Source organism: Rousettus aegyptiacus, unplaced genomic scaffold (assembly GCF_014176215.1).
Source record: "Rousettus aegyptiacus isolate mRouAeg1 unplaced genomic scaffold, mRouAeg1.p scaffold_m13_p_8, whole genome shotgun sequence".
In the NCBI taxonomy this organism is placed as follows: Eukaryota; Metazoa; Chordata; class Mammalia; order Chiroptera; family Pteropodidae; genus Rousettus; species Rousettus aegyptiacus.
The window spans coordinates 69,256,953-69,273,454 of NW_023416311.1; the positions used below are offsets into that span (position 1 = coordinate 69,256,953).

Genomic DNA, 16,502 nt, shown 5'->3' on the forward strand with positions numbered 1-16,502 from the left:
GATATTTTCTTTTTTTTATGTAATAGGTGTTACTAGTAACATTATTTCCTAGTATATCAAGTTTTGAAGCTAATAAAATGGTAAATTTGGCTTGTGCTTATTATTGTCATCCAACTTAATGGTCTGTAGTTTCTCAATTTTGATATACAGAATCATAACTGAAAACAGTAAATGGATTGGATCATTAGGTTAGACCTGTAATGTCTGTGGTACAAATCATCAAGCCTCTGTCCCTGTAGTAAGATAGGCTACTTCATATTTTATTGCCGTAAACAAAAATTCATTGTAGTAAGATTTTACCTGTATCACCTCTCTTGTTAACCTTAATGTTAATACCTGGAGGAAGATGCTATAATAGATAAAGATTCCATGATGAGAACTTTGCAGAAATGGTAATTACAGTAATTGAGTACTTAATTCATTTCATTAATTTCCTAAAAGCACAGCACTGAATACAGTCTTGTGTTGTTTCTTTGTTGAACTTTTTTAAGCCTTCTTAAGTCAAGGAAGTAAATAAGAGTAGAAGACTGAAAACTTCCATAGGTGCAGTGCAGTGGTAACTGTGATAGGAATGTCATTAAACAGAACTCTCCATTTTTTAACAGAAGAAAATCCTTCACATTATTCTTTTACCAGTAATCCATTAAAAATGGGGCTTATTTTGGGGACGCGTTTCTTTCTGCCTCTAATCTCATAATATATGTAGGTGGTCTTATCTCCCAGTTCGACCTAAAAAGTACATATTCAGATCTAAAGATTTTTAAGGTCTTAGAATCTAAAAAGGATAAAAATTTCTCCAGATCACAATGTGACACAGACAAATAAATCAAGGCAGTGCTACTGTGGGTTTTATTTATTTATGAATACTAGCTGGAACTTTGTTATTCCTCTTTGGTAACTGAGATACATTTTGAATGTATTCATAACCCACATTAATTATCTTTACCCTCTTAAAGCATATTTCAAATTATAGAGGCACACAGGTTTTTCCACCGGCCCCCAAAGTTATGTTTTCTAATTTGGGCTTAATATAATTATAGAATGTACTATTAGTCACATTTAAAATTTTCTCTCAACTCTGTAACCCAACGCCATTCACAGTGTTTCGAGGATTATGAATAAATAAATAAAATATTATGTTAGTGTTTTAGTACAAAAATAGATTGTAGAATCTCAATTTTAAAACATGATAAAAGCATTATCAAAAACCTTTTTTGTGATAATTGTCAATTAAAGAGTCACATACACTCATACCTACTTTCTGTAACTAAAAATGCATTCTAAGATCCAGAAAACTTGTAGCAGAAATACATATCATGATAATGTATTATTAATATCCTTTTGTATAGAACACTTATAATTTTAAGTTTCTGCCCCCAAACCATTAATTTTGTATTTAAAGTATTTATTTCAAAATGTGTGTAAACCTGGTTCTCATTCCCTTATAAATGCACAACACTGTAACTTAGGAATAAAAATTGAAGTATTATATACATATTTACCAATTCTTTTCTACTGTCTCTTCCGCGCTTATTACATAAAATTATGAGTAAAAGCTAATATCCCTAAACTTAGAGCTTAGAAAAAGTGTCTTTGTGTAGATGGTAAAGAAGTGGTTTCTTCAGCGACAGTCTTTATCACTTCATTCTGTTTTATACATTTCAAACTTTGCAGAGAACTCTTATGTGAAATCTTACCATTAAATCCGATTGAGGATTTGGGAGGTGTGGAATATTAGACTTTATTTGCTTATATAAAATGTGTAGGGTTAATTTGATAATTAAAAGCAGAGGTTGCAGTTAAATTTTAGTAGAAGAAATTTAGGAATTTTTTTAAATGAGCTAAAAGGTGATTTTTTGTAAATGTTTGCATGTATGAGTATTAGCATTGTCCCTGAAAGAATTTAGAACAATGAAATAAATGAGGAGGTTGGTTATTTTTTAAGTTGGCTTATAGTTATGATAAAAGGAAAGTTTATCAATGAAATAAAAGTTTTGTTACTTTTTTATAGAGAAATCTTAACATATACATATAACAATCTTTCTAATATCTCTATAGTCTTAAATATAGAACCCTGGACTAGATAGTCTCTTTGTATTCCATTTACCCTTAGTGTTCCATGGTTTTATCCTTTAAGATGTCATTTCTGTAAGAATTTTATAGTAAAGGAAGGAATTTTTTTTTTCCAGAAAATGCTTATTTTGGTCACTTGATGCACATTAGGCCCAATATATGTTATTTGGTTGAAGCATCTTCCTTTCCCACATTTCTCCCTCCTGTCATTAACCTTGATATATCTAGAATGTAGACTAAACTCAACACTATAAAACGTACTAACCTTTGTGCATTTGGTCGTTCATCTTTCTAAGAACATCATTTCTGAACTGAAGTAGACTGAATATCATTCTGTTTTAGAGATTATATCATAGCTATTAATTGGAGGTGTATTCTTATAGCTTTATTTTTCTCTTCAAGGTTGAAGAAATGGTGCAGAACCACATGACTTATTCATTACAGGATGTAGGTGGAGATGCCAACTGGCAGTTGGTTGTAGAAGAAGGAGAAATGAAGGTAATTTCCAGTGAAATGTTATAGATTTCTAATTATAGCTCTGTTACAGTCATATTATCCTTACTATTGATATGAATAAGGATAGCGTTTTAAAATTACTTTTAAACAAATTACACATGATCAAAGAAGCACCAAATATTGAGAAATAAAATGTCTTTTTGCTTCCTCACTTTAGCTTTTACATAATATCTTTATGATCCAAATCTATGCATAAATCATTCTGTTTTACCTAGGCCTTGAAAAAATATTTTGCAGTTTAGTTATGAACAGGTCACAATTAGTTGATGACTGTTTGGGTATTTCTCTCTCTTTTAGTATACTAAGTGTTGTGCCCAGATATCACTTTGTGTTCCCCTCTGGTCTATGCCTCATTTCTTGTCCTTTCTCTCGCTGTACCTTTTTTCTTTTTCTTTTCTTTTCTTTTCTTTTCTTTTCTTTTTTTTTTTTTGATATTTGGACATTGATCAGCTAATCTTGTTCATGTCCCTAAACACAGGAGATAGAATAAGAGCGAGGACCAAAACATTCAGAAATGGATTAAAAAGCAGCAGCAACATTGAACTTTGGATTACTTCATGCCCAAGGCACCATGCTAAAGATAAAGAGATATTTAATAGGACTCTCTCCAAGCTGAAACATTAGTTGGGGGAAAAGGATATTGGCATTTAAAAGATACCATTACTTAACTCAATCTGATAATGTATTGAATGAAGAGTACAGATGAGTCGTGAAAAAAAGTTGGAAAAGAAAGAGATCTCTGTGATCTGAAACAGATCATTTTGCACTGAGGAGAACCATTGGAACTATGTCTGGAAATGGAAACAAGGTGTGGCAAAGGTGAAGTGAGAGCATTTTAGACAAGAAATAAACATGAGCAAAAACTTGAAAACTAATTTCTTAATCAGGTTTTTGGTAGAGACTGTGTTAACCAGAATTATTCTAGAAAAAGGGCGGAATTTCCTCTCCTGAATAGGAACAAATTAAGAAATAAGAGGAGACTGGCAAATAAGGTACCAGAATGCTAGTTACAATTCTGATAAAACGATTGGATTACATGGAGGCCAGCTGCTGCTTCAAGGTCTTGCTAATATGTTACCTCAGCTAATATTCCTAAACTTAATGTTTCTGACACAGCTGGATAATCACAGGACTTCTCCACAAGAGCAAGCCCCCAAAGCACACCAGCATGCATGTTCTCTGCAGAAGAAGGGGTTGAGCCAACCCTGCCTAGTTCTCTCTCTGTACTCCCCATTCAAATAAGTCGCTGTTTCCCCCTAGGGAGGTTCCAGGAAATGAAGGGATGAAGAGAAACCAAGAGTCTAGATGAAGGTCCTCCATGTGGACCGAGGAGTAGAGAATAAGTACTCCTACAGCCTAAAACATTAGAGAAAGAAGAAATTGGGCTGGATTATTGGGAGTATAAAATAACTCACTAAAGAGAATAATCTGTCGTTTGTAGCAGTAGGTTAACTATTGGATGCAAAATAATGTTTTTGGAAGATTAAACTGATAGGGAAGAGATTAGAGACCAAGAAAACCACTTCCGAGAGTCAGGTACAAGATGATGAAAGCCTACCAAAAAGGTAACCATAATAAAAAGTCAAGTTGTTGGTCTTATAGAAGATTGATAATAAACTTAATGGCTATATGAAGTGTCAAAAGTCTATAGGTTCCAGTTTAGGTGACTAGAAAAATAGCTGTCCCAATAACAAATAAGCACATAGAGAAAGGAGTTTGGTGAAAGATCTAAAAGAGGAACTATATGTGAAATGTAAACTACGTGTGAAATGCCTAACAGTGTCTGGCCCCAATGGCATGCCATAAATAGCTGATTTTCCCTGTGATAACATGTTTATTCATTTGTCAAAAGAATTTATTACAGAAATTTTTAAATTAGCAAACCCTCTATAATTTTGAAAAAATTAATTTTAATCAATACTTTAGGTACATAACCTCAGTATTTAAAGCGAACACATAGATCTTTATAGTATTTTTAGCTTTCACTTATTTATTCAACAAATTATTGCCTATTGTGTTTCATATGCTATTCTAGATGCTGGGGATACATCATTGAACAAAACTGCCTTAAATCAATATCCCTAAGGAGATTATGCGCTAACCAGGCTTATGTGGCCGTATTAGTCATGTTGAACAGTTTTTGATAATGTTCAGTAAATAATGCCTGTTTTTAATTGATATATTTATTTTTTAACAATTCACAGTAATTAGTTATTCATCACAAATGCATATTTTTCATAGTTGAAGTTTACATTGGATTTGTAGTTTTAAATATTTTTATGTGTTGCATGTCTTAATAATTTGAAATTTTAAACTTTTTTTAGTGGAATATTTATGTTCCATCATGAACTTTTATAAATAAAATCCTAAAAAGGCATTAAATTTTAAAACATGCTTTCAAGTTTGTGGTTTAGCAATTTGATTTTTATTTTTTAAACAAGTTTATAAATATATCCTATGTAGGTATACAGAAGAGAAGTAGAAGAAAATGGGATTGTTCTGGATCCTTTGAAAGCAACTCATGCAGTTAAAGGCGTTACAGGACATGAGGTCTGCAATTACTTCTGGAATGTTGACGTTCGCAACGATTGGGAAAGTAAGCTGCAACTGATATATTTTCATATAATTATTATTTAATATTTAATATTAAATCCAACCTGGTTTTCTATATCTGATCTGTAGTTTACAAAGTCAGTGTAGAAGATATCTGGAGAATCATACAGGGGACTGACAATACCTTATATTTAAATAGAGCTTTTTTACTATATAAAATGCTTCTCAGTGTGTTGTAGAATTTGATCCAGTATCTCAACAATCCTGCATAGGTAGGTAATAAAATAAAATTCAAATGGGTCTAAGGCCATAGAACTAGTTATTGGAAAAGCCAGAACTAATATTAAAAGTATCTATTTTATTGTATACTTTTTTCCTAGACTGTTTTGTTTCCATGGTAAATCCTAGATGAATCCTGCTGTGGTTTGTCTAGTTATTCTTGGGTGGAAGGGGTTCCCTTGGGCACCAAATTTTGTAAATATAGATACTTCTGAAGATCATAAGATGTTTATCAGTAGTAGTTTGACATTCTTTTCTCACAAAGCCTAGATAGAACAGTTTATTCAGCTTTAGTAAATTAGGCATTATAGATAGAGGTCATAGTGTTAGGGAGTAATTTATGCTAGAGTAATGCAGTGGTGGTAATTATAATTATTTTTTTGCTGTGGAAGCTAGATATTGGACCAAAGAAAATGAGATTTCTGGGTGATTAGGTCTCACAGCCACTATCTATAGCCCTAATACTAGGTGTTAACTACCTTTGTTTGAACTTAGCCCAGGTGGGGCAGAATCCTGTTCATTTTACCATAATGTTCATTTATAATTGACTTTCAGTATAAATGAATTAATCATATTCTAGAAAAAGGTAATGTATTCTTTTGGCTATTAATATTTTCTCTTTATTTCAGCAACAATAGAAAACTTTCATGTGGTGGAAACATTAGCTGATAATGCAATCATCATATATCAAACGCACAAGGTAAATATCTCTTCATTCCAAAAGGATTCTATTGTAGTTCAAACTGAGACATATAAATTCTCTAAAGTAAAATTTAGCAGGAAATTAAATGCCACAAAAGATTCAAAGATTTTATTAATAATTCATGAATGTCATGTATTTGAAAGGTACATCACCTCATTTAAAGCAGAAATGGGTGCAGCTAAGAACCTGAGAAATATCTAGAAACAATGTATTTGATAAAGACCTACAGTCAGTTATGGACATTCTAAGTCTAGAAAAGAAATTCTTGAAATCCTTTATTTTTCTAGCATCTAGTTTTTATGGGAGAAAATGATAGTTATCAAATATGAAAGTGACTACAATATAATAAGGGGAGCAGAAAATATGTTATTAGCCTATGTTAGGACTAACAGATTTAGAAGTGATTTAAGTGGATGATCTTAAAGCAAAGGAAAATTGCTGAACATGACTATTAAGAGGTTGGTCATACATCAGTACACATAGAATCATTTCATTTAAATTGGTTCCCTTTGATGTCATTTCTTTCTCTGCTAGTCTAGATATTTAAAATGGTAAAATTAATATTTCTCGTACCTTATTTTGCTCTGTCCCCAAATAATATTTTGGGTAAAGAATAATAAAATGAATTAAAATTTTGGAGAGATCCACCAAAAAGCACTATAGTATGTTATATAAGGAATATAATGATTCAATAAGTACTTAGTTTCTCTTTTTCAAATGATTTTTTAGTTGAGCCAAGTATACAAAAATATTTGAGGTTTGCTCTGTATGTCTTAAGCTCAGTCCCATCACCTGAGGCATCTTTTTTTGTATCTAACTCCTGTACGCTAGGCTTCATTTTACACAGTAGCTGCTCAAGAATGTGTGACAGTGAAGATTCTACTTCAGCATACATATTTGCGGGGGCGAGGGAGTAGAGAGAGAGGTCTTAGGCAAAATCTAAAATTTAGTAGATGTTAAAATATTAATTAATTGCCCTGTAATTTGGAATGAAAATAAATGATGACTAATTGAGAATCAGAAGACTCTTATCTGAAGATAATTGATCCTGGAACACAATCTGCTGCTGCAAGTATTTCACTAAGTAAATAGTAAATAGAGGAGGGGATTGTATAGGTTGTATTAGGGTTATTTCTTAAAAACTAAAACTAAAAATTATTAAAAATGTATCTTATATGTAACATAATTTAAATTACTATTATAGTTATTTGACTAAACTAATTATCTTGGCATTATTTTTTTCAACAAAATTCAATAACACTGACATCTGTATTTGGTTTGTTTTATAATTTGGTCTTAAAGAGGGCTGTTCATCTTCTAATATTTAAATCATTCTCACTCTTTAAATTTCTGTCTTATCATCATCCTTGCAGATTTGCATTTATTAGTTCTAACATGGCCAAATTTTTGTTTATTATTGGCTTCACATACATTTTCCTAACACTACTATCATCAGCTTCATGGAATTTTCTATCCCTAAAAGATAAACCATTTCACTTTGCAAATGAGTTGTGTTATGTTGACACTGAGCTGTTAGCTATTTATCATACTCAATAATCAGGAAAGACACAGCATATTGCATATTTTCTCTCATTTGAAAGTATGTAGTCCCAGTTTTCTGAGACCTAGGTTCTTTGTCATTCCAACAGTATATGTTTTTCCTTGCATACTATAAAGTTGAAAGATTCTATATTATTGAGAATTCTTCAGATACGATTATGATATCAAAGGAGCAATCTTTTTTCTCTAAAACCTTTGATTTAAACTCTCTGAACAATTTAAACAGAAGTTTAATACAATACTTAAAAGCAGAATATTACCAAGGTCTGTGGGAGAGGTTAATGGAGAGTTGTTGCTTAATGGAATTTCTGTTTGGGGTGATAAAAATTTTTAGAAATAGTGGTAATGTTTATATAACATTGTGATTGTAATTACTGCCATCAAATTGTATACTTAAAAGTAGTTTAAATTAAATAGCAAATTTTATTTTACATATCTATTACCACAGTTTAAAAATAAAGAAAAAAATAGCAGAATATTATTCCTTTGGTATTGTTCTATAAAGCCATTAACTCAGTGTCCATAATTAATCCTTTGATGGATATTCTCAGATGCTTTTCATTTAAAATTTGATAGATTTTACCTTCAACTAAGATATTTATTGGTTGTGCATTTGTTTCTCTGTTAGTTCCATATTATATATGAATAAAAAGTATTTTCAAAGGATTTTTACTTTCACAGAGAGTGTGGCCTGCTTCTCAGCGAGATGTATTATATCTTTCTGCCATTCGAAAGATACCAGCCTTGACTGAAAATGACCCTGAAACTTGGATAGTTTGTAATTTTTCTGTGGATCATGATAGTGCTCCTGTAAGTACACTCTGTAAATTTGTATAGTTGTATAAAAATTTGTATAGTTGTATAAAAATTTGTATAGTTGTATAGTTGTAAAGCTAAATATACAATACAATGCAAAAGTGATAAACACATACCACACACACACAGATACTTGATAATGATTCTTAGATTTTGTTTTATGTTGGCTCTTTGGGACAATTTAACTCATGTGTTGCCTGAGGAACAAGAGTCATGGCTGTGACCATCTTAGCAGGGCTGTTTTCCTTTCCTTCTGAGGTGAGGTGAGACAGAGTTGATAGATAGTATATATGTAGGCTACTTCTTACAGTTGCCTTTCAAGCCATGATCATCTACTGGCAAACTTCTGGTTTCTACTTCAGTTTAGCTCCATTTACACATAAAAGGAGGGATAATCATTTTGGGTGTCTTAGTAGCTTGGCATGTGTTATTTTTGGTGCTTATAAGATTTCGTTGGAGATTTTGATCTTTGCTGGAGTTATGGTTTGGATTAACCTAATGTAGTATTAGACCAGTAGAGATTACAAAATACTGGATATCTACTATACTGGTATTTTCTTCTTATTTTTTGTTTTGGCAGCTAAACAATCGATGTGTTCGTGCCAAAATAAATATTGCTATGATTTGTCAAACCTTGGTAAGCCCACCAGAGGGAAACCAAGAGATTAGCAGGGACAACATTCTATGCAAGATTACATATGTAGCTAATGGTATGTATTTTGTTGTTTGTTTTTACTACTTGGTAATGTGAATGTCTTAGTATGATCTGCATGATAACTGACTAAACAAATGCCATTTAGTTTTTATCTTTTGAATTAGTAATTTTTAATTAGGATAGATGTATATCAAAACTTTTGGGAAACTTTCAAAATATACATATCTGGATTTCATCCCAGAACTAATATATCAGACTTTCTGAAGCCAGGTCTGGATAGGTAAATTTTAAAACTTCATATCAAGATCACTATCACATATCCTTGGTTTTAAGAACTATTTTGTTAAATATTTGCCTAAAAGAATATACATACTTTTAGGAATGTAAGCAACAATGGGAAAAGAAAGTAACAGTTCTTTTTCTTATTGTCAGCCATGTTCGTTTTCTGAATTTTTGGTCCCTAGTCCTTTTTAGCTAGTTATATATTTATTTCACATTGGCCTGCTGCCAAAAGCCCTGTTACTTTGGTTTCTTATGACACCCATAACCTACCTATAGTAGTTATTGAAGTCCATTTAATCAGATCCTCATACCTTCTTTATACAGGGCCATAACTGCTAGTGTATTTAACAGAGATGGTTATGCCTGAGTAAGTTACTACTTGATTATAGTAGAGTTTGATGAATAAATCTTCCTTAAGTAACCTAAAGTGTAGCTGTATGAACATTTGCATATAATTTCAGAAACTAAGGATATTTTAGAAAAGTAATAAATGCTTTCTTATTTGCTATCTGTTCTTGTCTGGTGGTTAATTTTAAGCAATTAATTCAATAGTCAATATTTAAGAGATGCTGATTGTTTCAAAATGAGGAACTTTTTAAAGCATAGGAACAAAATGAGTGCTTCACATTTGTTTGTAGATTCTATATCTTAACAGGTTTTAATTTTTCTTTAATTCACAGTGAACCCTGGAGGATGGGCACCAGCCTCAGTGTTAAGAGCAGTGGCAAAACGAGAGTATCCAAAGTTTCTAAAACGTTTTACTTCTTACGTACAAGAGAAAACTGCAGGAAAACCTATTTTATTCTAGCATTAACAGGTACTGGAAGATATGTTATCCTTTTTTAAAAACTTTATTTGACTAATGTGATTCTACAGATATTAAAATTTAGTTAATTGTCGAAAGTAGTTTCTGTGTTTTATGATTTCCCCAGATAAAGAGTTGTTTTTATAGCCTTAAAACTTATTTTTTTATTATTTTTCTGCTTATATTAAATAATACCTGCTTATAGTTAAAAAATTTCAATGTCATAGGACTACAGAATTTCAGAAGTTCAAATTCCTTATATCTTTCTCTTCCCAGAAATTACTGTTAGATCGGTTATCTATCCTTCCAGACTCTGATATATATGTATTTACATATATTTTTAATTATTTTTAAAAATGTTTTTTTCTACTGTTTTGCATCTTGTTTTCTGCCAACATATATCTTGACTATTATTCCACATGAAGATATGAGACATATAAAACCCTCTCATTTTTTAATATCTGCTATATGAGTATTGCAGAATTTATTAACCAGTCCCATGTTAATGTCTGGGTTGGTTCCATATTGTCAAATAATGTTACACTGAGTATCTTTGCACAAGGAAGCCAGAATCTTTAATTTTTTTCACAAAATAAGTCATAATGTTAACATGATTCAGAAGTCACAATTATGAAAATATACAGTAAAATTTATCCCCTGCTCCTTATTCACCCAGTTTTTGCCCCTCTCCACACATACAAAAGTGTATAGCTACTATTACTAATTTCTTGTGTATTTTTCCAGATTTTTTTTGTCTGAATAAGGAAATACAAGTATATTCCTCCCACACATACTCTTTTTTGTTGTTGAAGAAAAAGTAGCATACACACTATTCTGCACTTTGTTTTTGCACTTCTTTTATTATCTTGATGGTCTTTTCATGTTGGTAGAGAGCTTTATTTTTTTTTTTTTTACAACTTTATAGTATCTCATTGTATGGATGTATATACTTTATTTAAACTCTATTTGTAGATATTAAAATTGTTTCCAATTTTTGTTAGAACAAACGGTGTTGCAGTTATATTCGTATGTCATTTTGTACTTCAACTTGTTATGTGGGATAAGTTACAGCATCCCACTGCTGGTGCTCTGGGGGTTTGTGCATTTGTAATTTATGTATTGCCCTCCATAGGAGTTGTATTAATTTACCATCTTGCCAGCAATAATGTATACGAGTGCCTGTTTACTTGTACCCCCCTCACACAATGAGTGAAATAAAACTTTCTGATTTTTTTCCAACTTAATAGCTGTAAAATACTCTTCCAACGTAGTTTTAATTGCATTTCTCTTATTGTGAATGCATTTGAGCATCTTTTAGTCCATTTGATAACATTTGCATAATTCTGTTTTTATGAACTCTGAGTGTGTGTTAGCATTTAAATTTTTAATAGAGCTTATTATGAAGTAAGATAATTCACAGGCAGTAAGTATATATGAACGTCCTCTCATTCTTATCTACACTAAATGTTAAATCATTAGCTGAGAAATGTATGTTCTTGAGTCAATTTCTTTAGATAAAAATAATACAGTCAATAACCATATGAAGACTGATGTTTTTAGTTATGTCTAGTTTCTGATGCTGTTTATAGTATGTCTTTCCTTTTAAAAAAAGCTAAATTGCTAAATTTACGGTCAGATACTAACACAAGGATATTGCATTGATATGTAGCTTTTCCCAGGAAAAAAAGTGGCCTGAAAATGTTAGACAGGTTTTTATCTTACTGATCTGAATAGTTAGTGTTTGGGGATATAGTCTGACCTTTGTGGAATCCTCTCTTCTGGCATAAGTGCACTGTGTAAAAATGCTCTATTGTTAGAATATCTTATACTTTAGGATTGTTATGGCTAGATCTGGATGCCTAACTTCTTATGGATTCTGTCTCTGCAGTGTATTTGTCAAACAAACCAGAAACTTGATGCCACACAATGGCGGCAGCAGCAGGCTTTTCACCTTACTTAGCTGTTTCTCCCCATAGCCTTAAGATTTCTGAAAGGTTGCTGTTTGCTCCAACCAAGACCAAGCATGCAGCTTTATATGCTTTCTCTCTTCTTCACCTCTGTCCCAGAATGCAGTTATATATAGAACATGCTTTCAACTAAGTTCAAGGAGAATAATGATTTTCCTAAACACGCTAACATATTACTAGCATTTGCCTCTAAACTGTTGAATTTGGGGTATTGTTTTATTGACTGACCAAGTGTGTATTTGGTGCATGTGCACATATATGTTCATGTGTGCACACATTCTTTTCTAGTGGACCTAGGTTGGAAGGCATTGAAATTCTTTGAAAAAAACTTAGGGGACGGAGGTAGCATTGTTTGTGGATGTGTGTGTGTATGGATGTAAAGATAGAAATGGAAAGACTCACTGGACAAAACTGAGTTCTGGCCTTGAGTCCAGGTTGAAAATCTTTGTTTGCCTAAAGTGGTATTTGTCCCATAATACTTTCGGCAGGTGTATGTATAAAGTGCATTCTAGCACTGAAACCTTAAGGAAGTTAACATTCTTAATTTTGGTGTTGGAGAAATTGTAACTTTCAATAGTCATTATCTTTAGAGCAATTCCATAAAATTAATGAAGTCCGAAGATATTTACAATTGTTAGTCAAAACTTTTTAACACATTTGACAAGGTCTGAGCATGTTGTATCTTAAAATAAGGCAGACCTCTTTTTCATAGCCTAAGTAAATTTTTAAATTTTTTGATGAGTAATTTTTATTGAAGACTAAGAAGAAAATGCCAGTTTGTTGAGTACAAATCTGGAGACCTCTGGATGATTTGCTCTTTGTTTACCTATAGTACATTACCCTTTTAATTTTTTTCTAACTTTCAGAAGATTTCTTGTATGCTCTATTACCGATGGATAAGTTTTAAATATTTAAGGTTAATAATTTTACATTCTTAAAGTTGAAAATTCTTAAAAGATAATAGAGAATCTGTGCATTTCATCAATTCAGAGGGTAAAAGGAAATTTGTTCTGGTATTCCTGCAGCTGTTAGTAATATCTATTGCTATATTTTTTACTTGTCATTTTTCTTTCCTGCAGTGACTGAAGCAAGGCTGTGTGACATTCCATGTTGGAGGAAAAACTGAAAAGAAAAATGCTCTAAGCTGGAACATAGGATCTACAGCCTTGTCTGTGGCCCAACACCTTGGCCTTGTGTAAAAAAAAAAATGAAGAAATATTGCAATAGCAAAGCTGAATATCTAACACTAGCTGTCTCCTGCTAGATCTCCGCACTCAGCATATAACTATAAATACATGTAAAATTACATGTACATGGCTATATTTTTATTTGCTTGCTCCCAGAAGAGGGAAAAAAAAAAATCAATTTTGAATCACAACTAGGAATTGATGCTTTCATTTTTGGAAACTTTTTCAGAATTTTTAATTTAGTATGGTCCGGCCTAAGATCCTCAGTTGTATCAGGTTTTGTGCACAAAAGAAAAGCACAAAAGTTGAACACACACGGGAATGTGCTTTCTGTGCGCCAAATATCTGGATGGGGTTCTTTTTTCAGGCCTTTAGTCAAATCTGTGTCCAGAATTTTTTGACTTTTTTGCTTTGTATAATCATAGAATTTATTGCTGCTGATTTCTATAATGATTCATGTTGTGTTGTAAGGTGTCTCTTAATAACTGAGGGCTGTTAGTAACCTGTGATTTTGCTTTTTCTATTGTCTTACTCCCATGAAGAACCTTGGTTCTGATGGAGAAAGTGAAAAGCTTTATTTTTTTCCTCATGTATCTTTGTTTCTTGTATTTTTATTTGTGTTCTGTGTGCTACAGCTTTTGTTTTTTCAGTTTGTTAGAAACACAATATGGCAATTCTTGAATTGGTTCTGCCTGCCTCCAAACAAATATCTATTCAAATCTCATGGGTATAAATCGCTTTCTGGTAAAATGGTCAGGATAAAATGAGCTCACATTTTTATGAAATTTGTAAGAGGTTATATGTTATTACTTGTTAAAGCAAATCAGACTGAGTTCGACATTTGATTCAATATTTCTAGTATTCAGTAACAAGTATGTTTGTTAATTCTTCTAATTTGGGTCATTTTAAGAGATACGTTGCAAGATATGCACAGAAAATGTGAGCAATGCTCCTGTTTGCCTCTTGATCAGGAACTTCAGCAGAGCAGTAAAGGATTCCATGTGATTCAAACTGAAATTCTTTCCTTAGTTGCTATAAGAACTTACATGTAAAATACCTTTTTTAGTTTATTAGTTTCAGGCCTCTGTGAAAAACTTTGAAGCATGGAGTTGAGGCAAGGAATTAAACTCATTGAAGTAGAAATGACTGCCCACTCCAAAATCTTCATTGTGTTTATCCACAGATGTGCTTACATATATCAGAGGCATTTTGTAGATGTTTTGCTGACTTGTTCATCTCTGTAGAAACACAGAAATCAGACCCATTTTGTAAAGCAGAAAGTCATGTCACATGGAACATGTCCTGTATATATTTCATACGTGGTAATGGAGTCTTAATGATAAATGCAAGGTGATAATTTAATGATGGGATTAGTCTGATCATTTAATATGCACAATCCTGGAAGTGAATTACTTGCATCAGATATAGTGGTATTTATTATTCTGTACAAAGAAAAAATACATATAAAACATAATGCTTACATTACATGCACGCAGATTTCATGCTCCATAAATCTTTTCTATTTTTTAATTTACCTTTCTCTAAATGATGTGCATGGAATATGCCTTATTACAGAAAAATGCTGTTCATAATTTGACTATGTGGAAAAGTGCCTACGGTGGTAATGCTAGTAAGGCAAATAAGACAAATTATCATATCAGTTTACTACATAACCAGTTAACATTTTATATTGTGATGTTTAAAAAAAGTTTATACCTCAAATGTGTATTTTATTTTGCAATCATCTGTGGGCTGGGATGTGGGGATATGGGAGGGTGGGGGAGGGGACATTTATTCATCATAGCCACTGATGGAAATCTTCAAAAACTTCTATATGCCCACTTTAAATGTTTCTCTGTTTGGAATTTCTAGTAACTATCATGAACACAGACAAAGTAACTCTTTCTTAACTAAATTGGATAGCTTTATTTTACAAAGGTATAGAAGTTTACAAAGCAGTATCTAAATCTAATTATCATTAGTTACATTTGCACTAAATGTTAATGATACACTTTTGCAATTCTGTAAATAAAATGATTAAAATATTTGTATTAAAAAAGAAAAAAAGATAAATTTTACCTTTAGGTAACTGCACTGGTACTTCACTGGAGTTAATCCTGTCCAACCACATTTAGAAATGAGTAGGGGAATATGAAAAGGATTTAAAAGAAGTCAAAATTTAAAGAGGTACTAGCCCTTTAGACAATATTCAGACCCTCTAGAATTATTTCCATATGGCTAATTCCTACATACTGAATATACATGTTGATTTTTCATCTTTAGTTATTTCCTACTTCCCCAGGCCAAAAAAAAAAAAAAATTATCTTTTATTCTTTTCTACTCACTTTTTTTGTACTGTGATAGAAACTTGAAAAATATTGGTGATGATGGGTTATTTTTTTCCCTGAGTGCCCACTGTACCCTTCAAGAGAGCACAGTGTTTCAGTTAGGATTTCCGATTTTGAGGTAGAGGGTGATCATAGGTGCTCTTGGTTTGGAAACACCACAGGGGCAGCCAGACCAAGGAGAGGGATGGCTGGGAGGGAGATGTAAGGATACAAAGTAAGGAAAAGGAGAAACTGGTTTCCCATTTGTTCAGTTTCATCAACTAATTTGTACACCTATACAACATCAGCATCAATTTGCTATTGAGAAATTTTTAGTTGGGCTGAGCTGGTTCTCTTGTGAAATTGTGCTGGTTATCTTTAAGCTTATCGGTTGTTTGTCCAATTAAGCACTTTCACCAGTATTTAGTCCGAGTTGTACAGACGACGTTTGGATTATTGTCATTGTTCATCTACAGACTCAAGACATAATCATTTTAAAGTTCCTTGGGAGTATGTAGAGTGTAACTATTCTTTAATAGCTTTATGATCCTGATGATGTTTTTAAAAAATAATAAAGTTGGATCTTCCATGTTACAATCACAAAATTAAAATCAGTATTTAAAAGTGGAAAAGTATTAAAATATTATGGAAATTTGTGCTTGCTTGATTGTTTTCCTTAACCCAGAAATACTGCCCTCCATAATTCTCTGAGTAGTTAAGAGCTTGAAATATTCCCCTTCAGTGTTCTTCAAACTGCAGGTTTAACCCAGTTAGGGATC

The 16,502-nt window shown here is 32.1% G+C and overlaps 1 protein-coding gene across 2 annotated transcripts in view; it reads left to right on the plus strand.

The window, feature by feature from the left end:
- CERT1 (ceramide transporter 1) overlaps positions 1 to 16,320 on the plus strand; it is an 83,138-nt gene extending 66,818 nt beyond the window's left edge. The window contains exons 13-19 of one of the 2 annotated variants that reach the window (XM_016137142.2): positions 2,476 to 2,571; positions 5,053 to 5,185; positions 6,051 to 6,121; positions 8,366 to 8,494; positions 9,081 to 9,210; positions 10,118 to 10,254; positions 13,289 to 16,320. In XM_016137142.2, the coding sequence (XP_015992628.1) occupies positions 2,476 to 2,571; positions 5,053 to 5,185; positions 6,051 to 6,121; positions 8,366 to 8,494; positions 9,081 to 9,210; positions 10,118 to 10,245 (687 nt within the window). In that variant the 3' untranslated portion in view covers positions 10,246 to 10,254; positions 13,289 to 16,320. The remainder of the gene's footprint in view (positions 1 to 2,475; positions 2,572 to 5,052; positions 5,186 to 6,050; positions 6,122 to 8,365; positions 8,495 to 9,080; positions 9,211 to 10,117; positions 10,255 to 13,288) is intronic. The other variant, XM_016137141.2, reaches the window with a different exon arrangement.
- Positions 16,321 to 16,502: the final 182 nt, after the last annotated feature.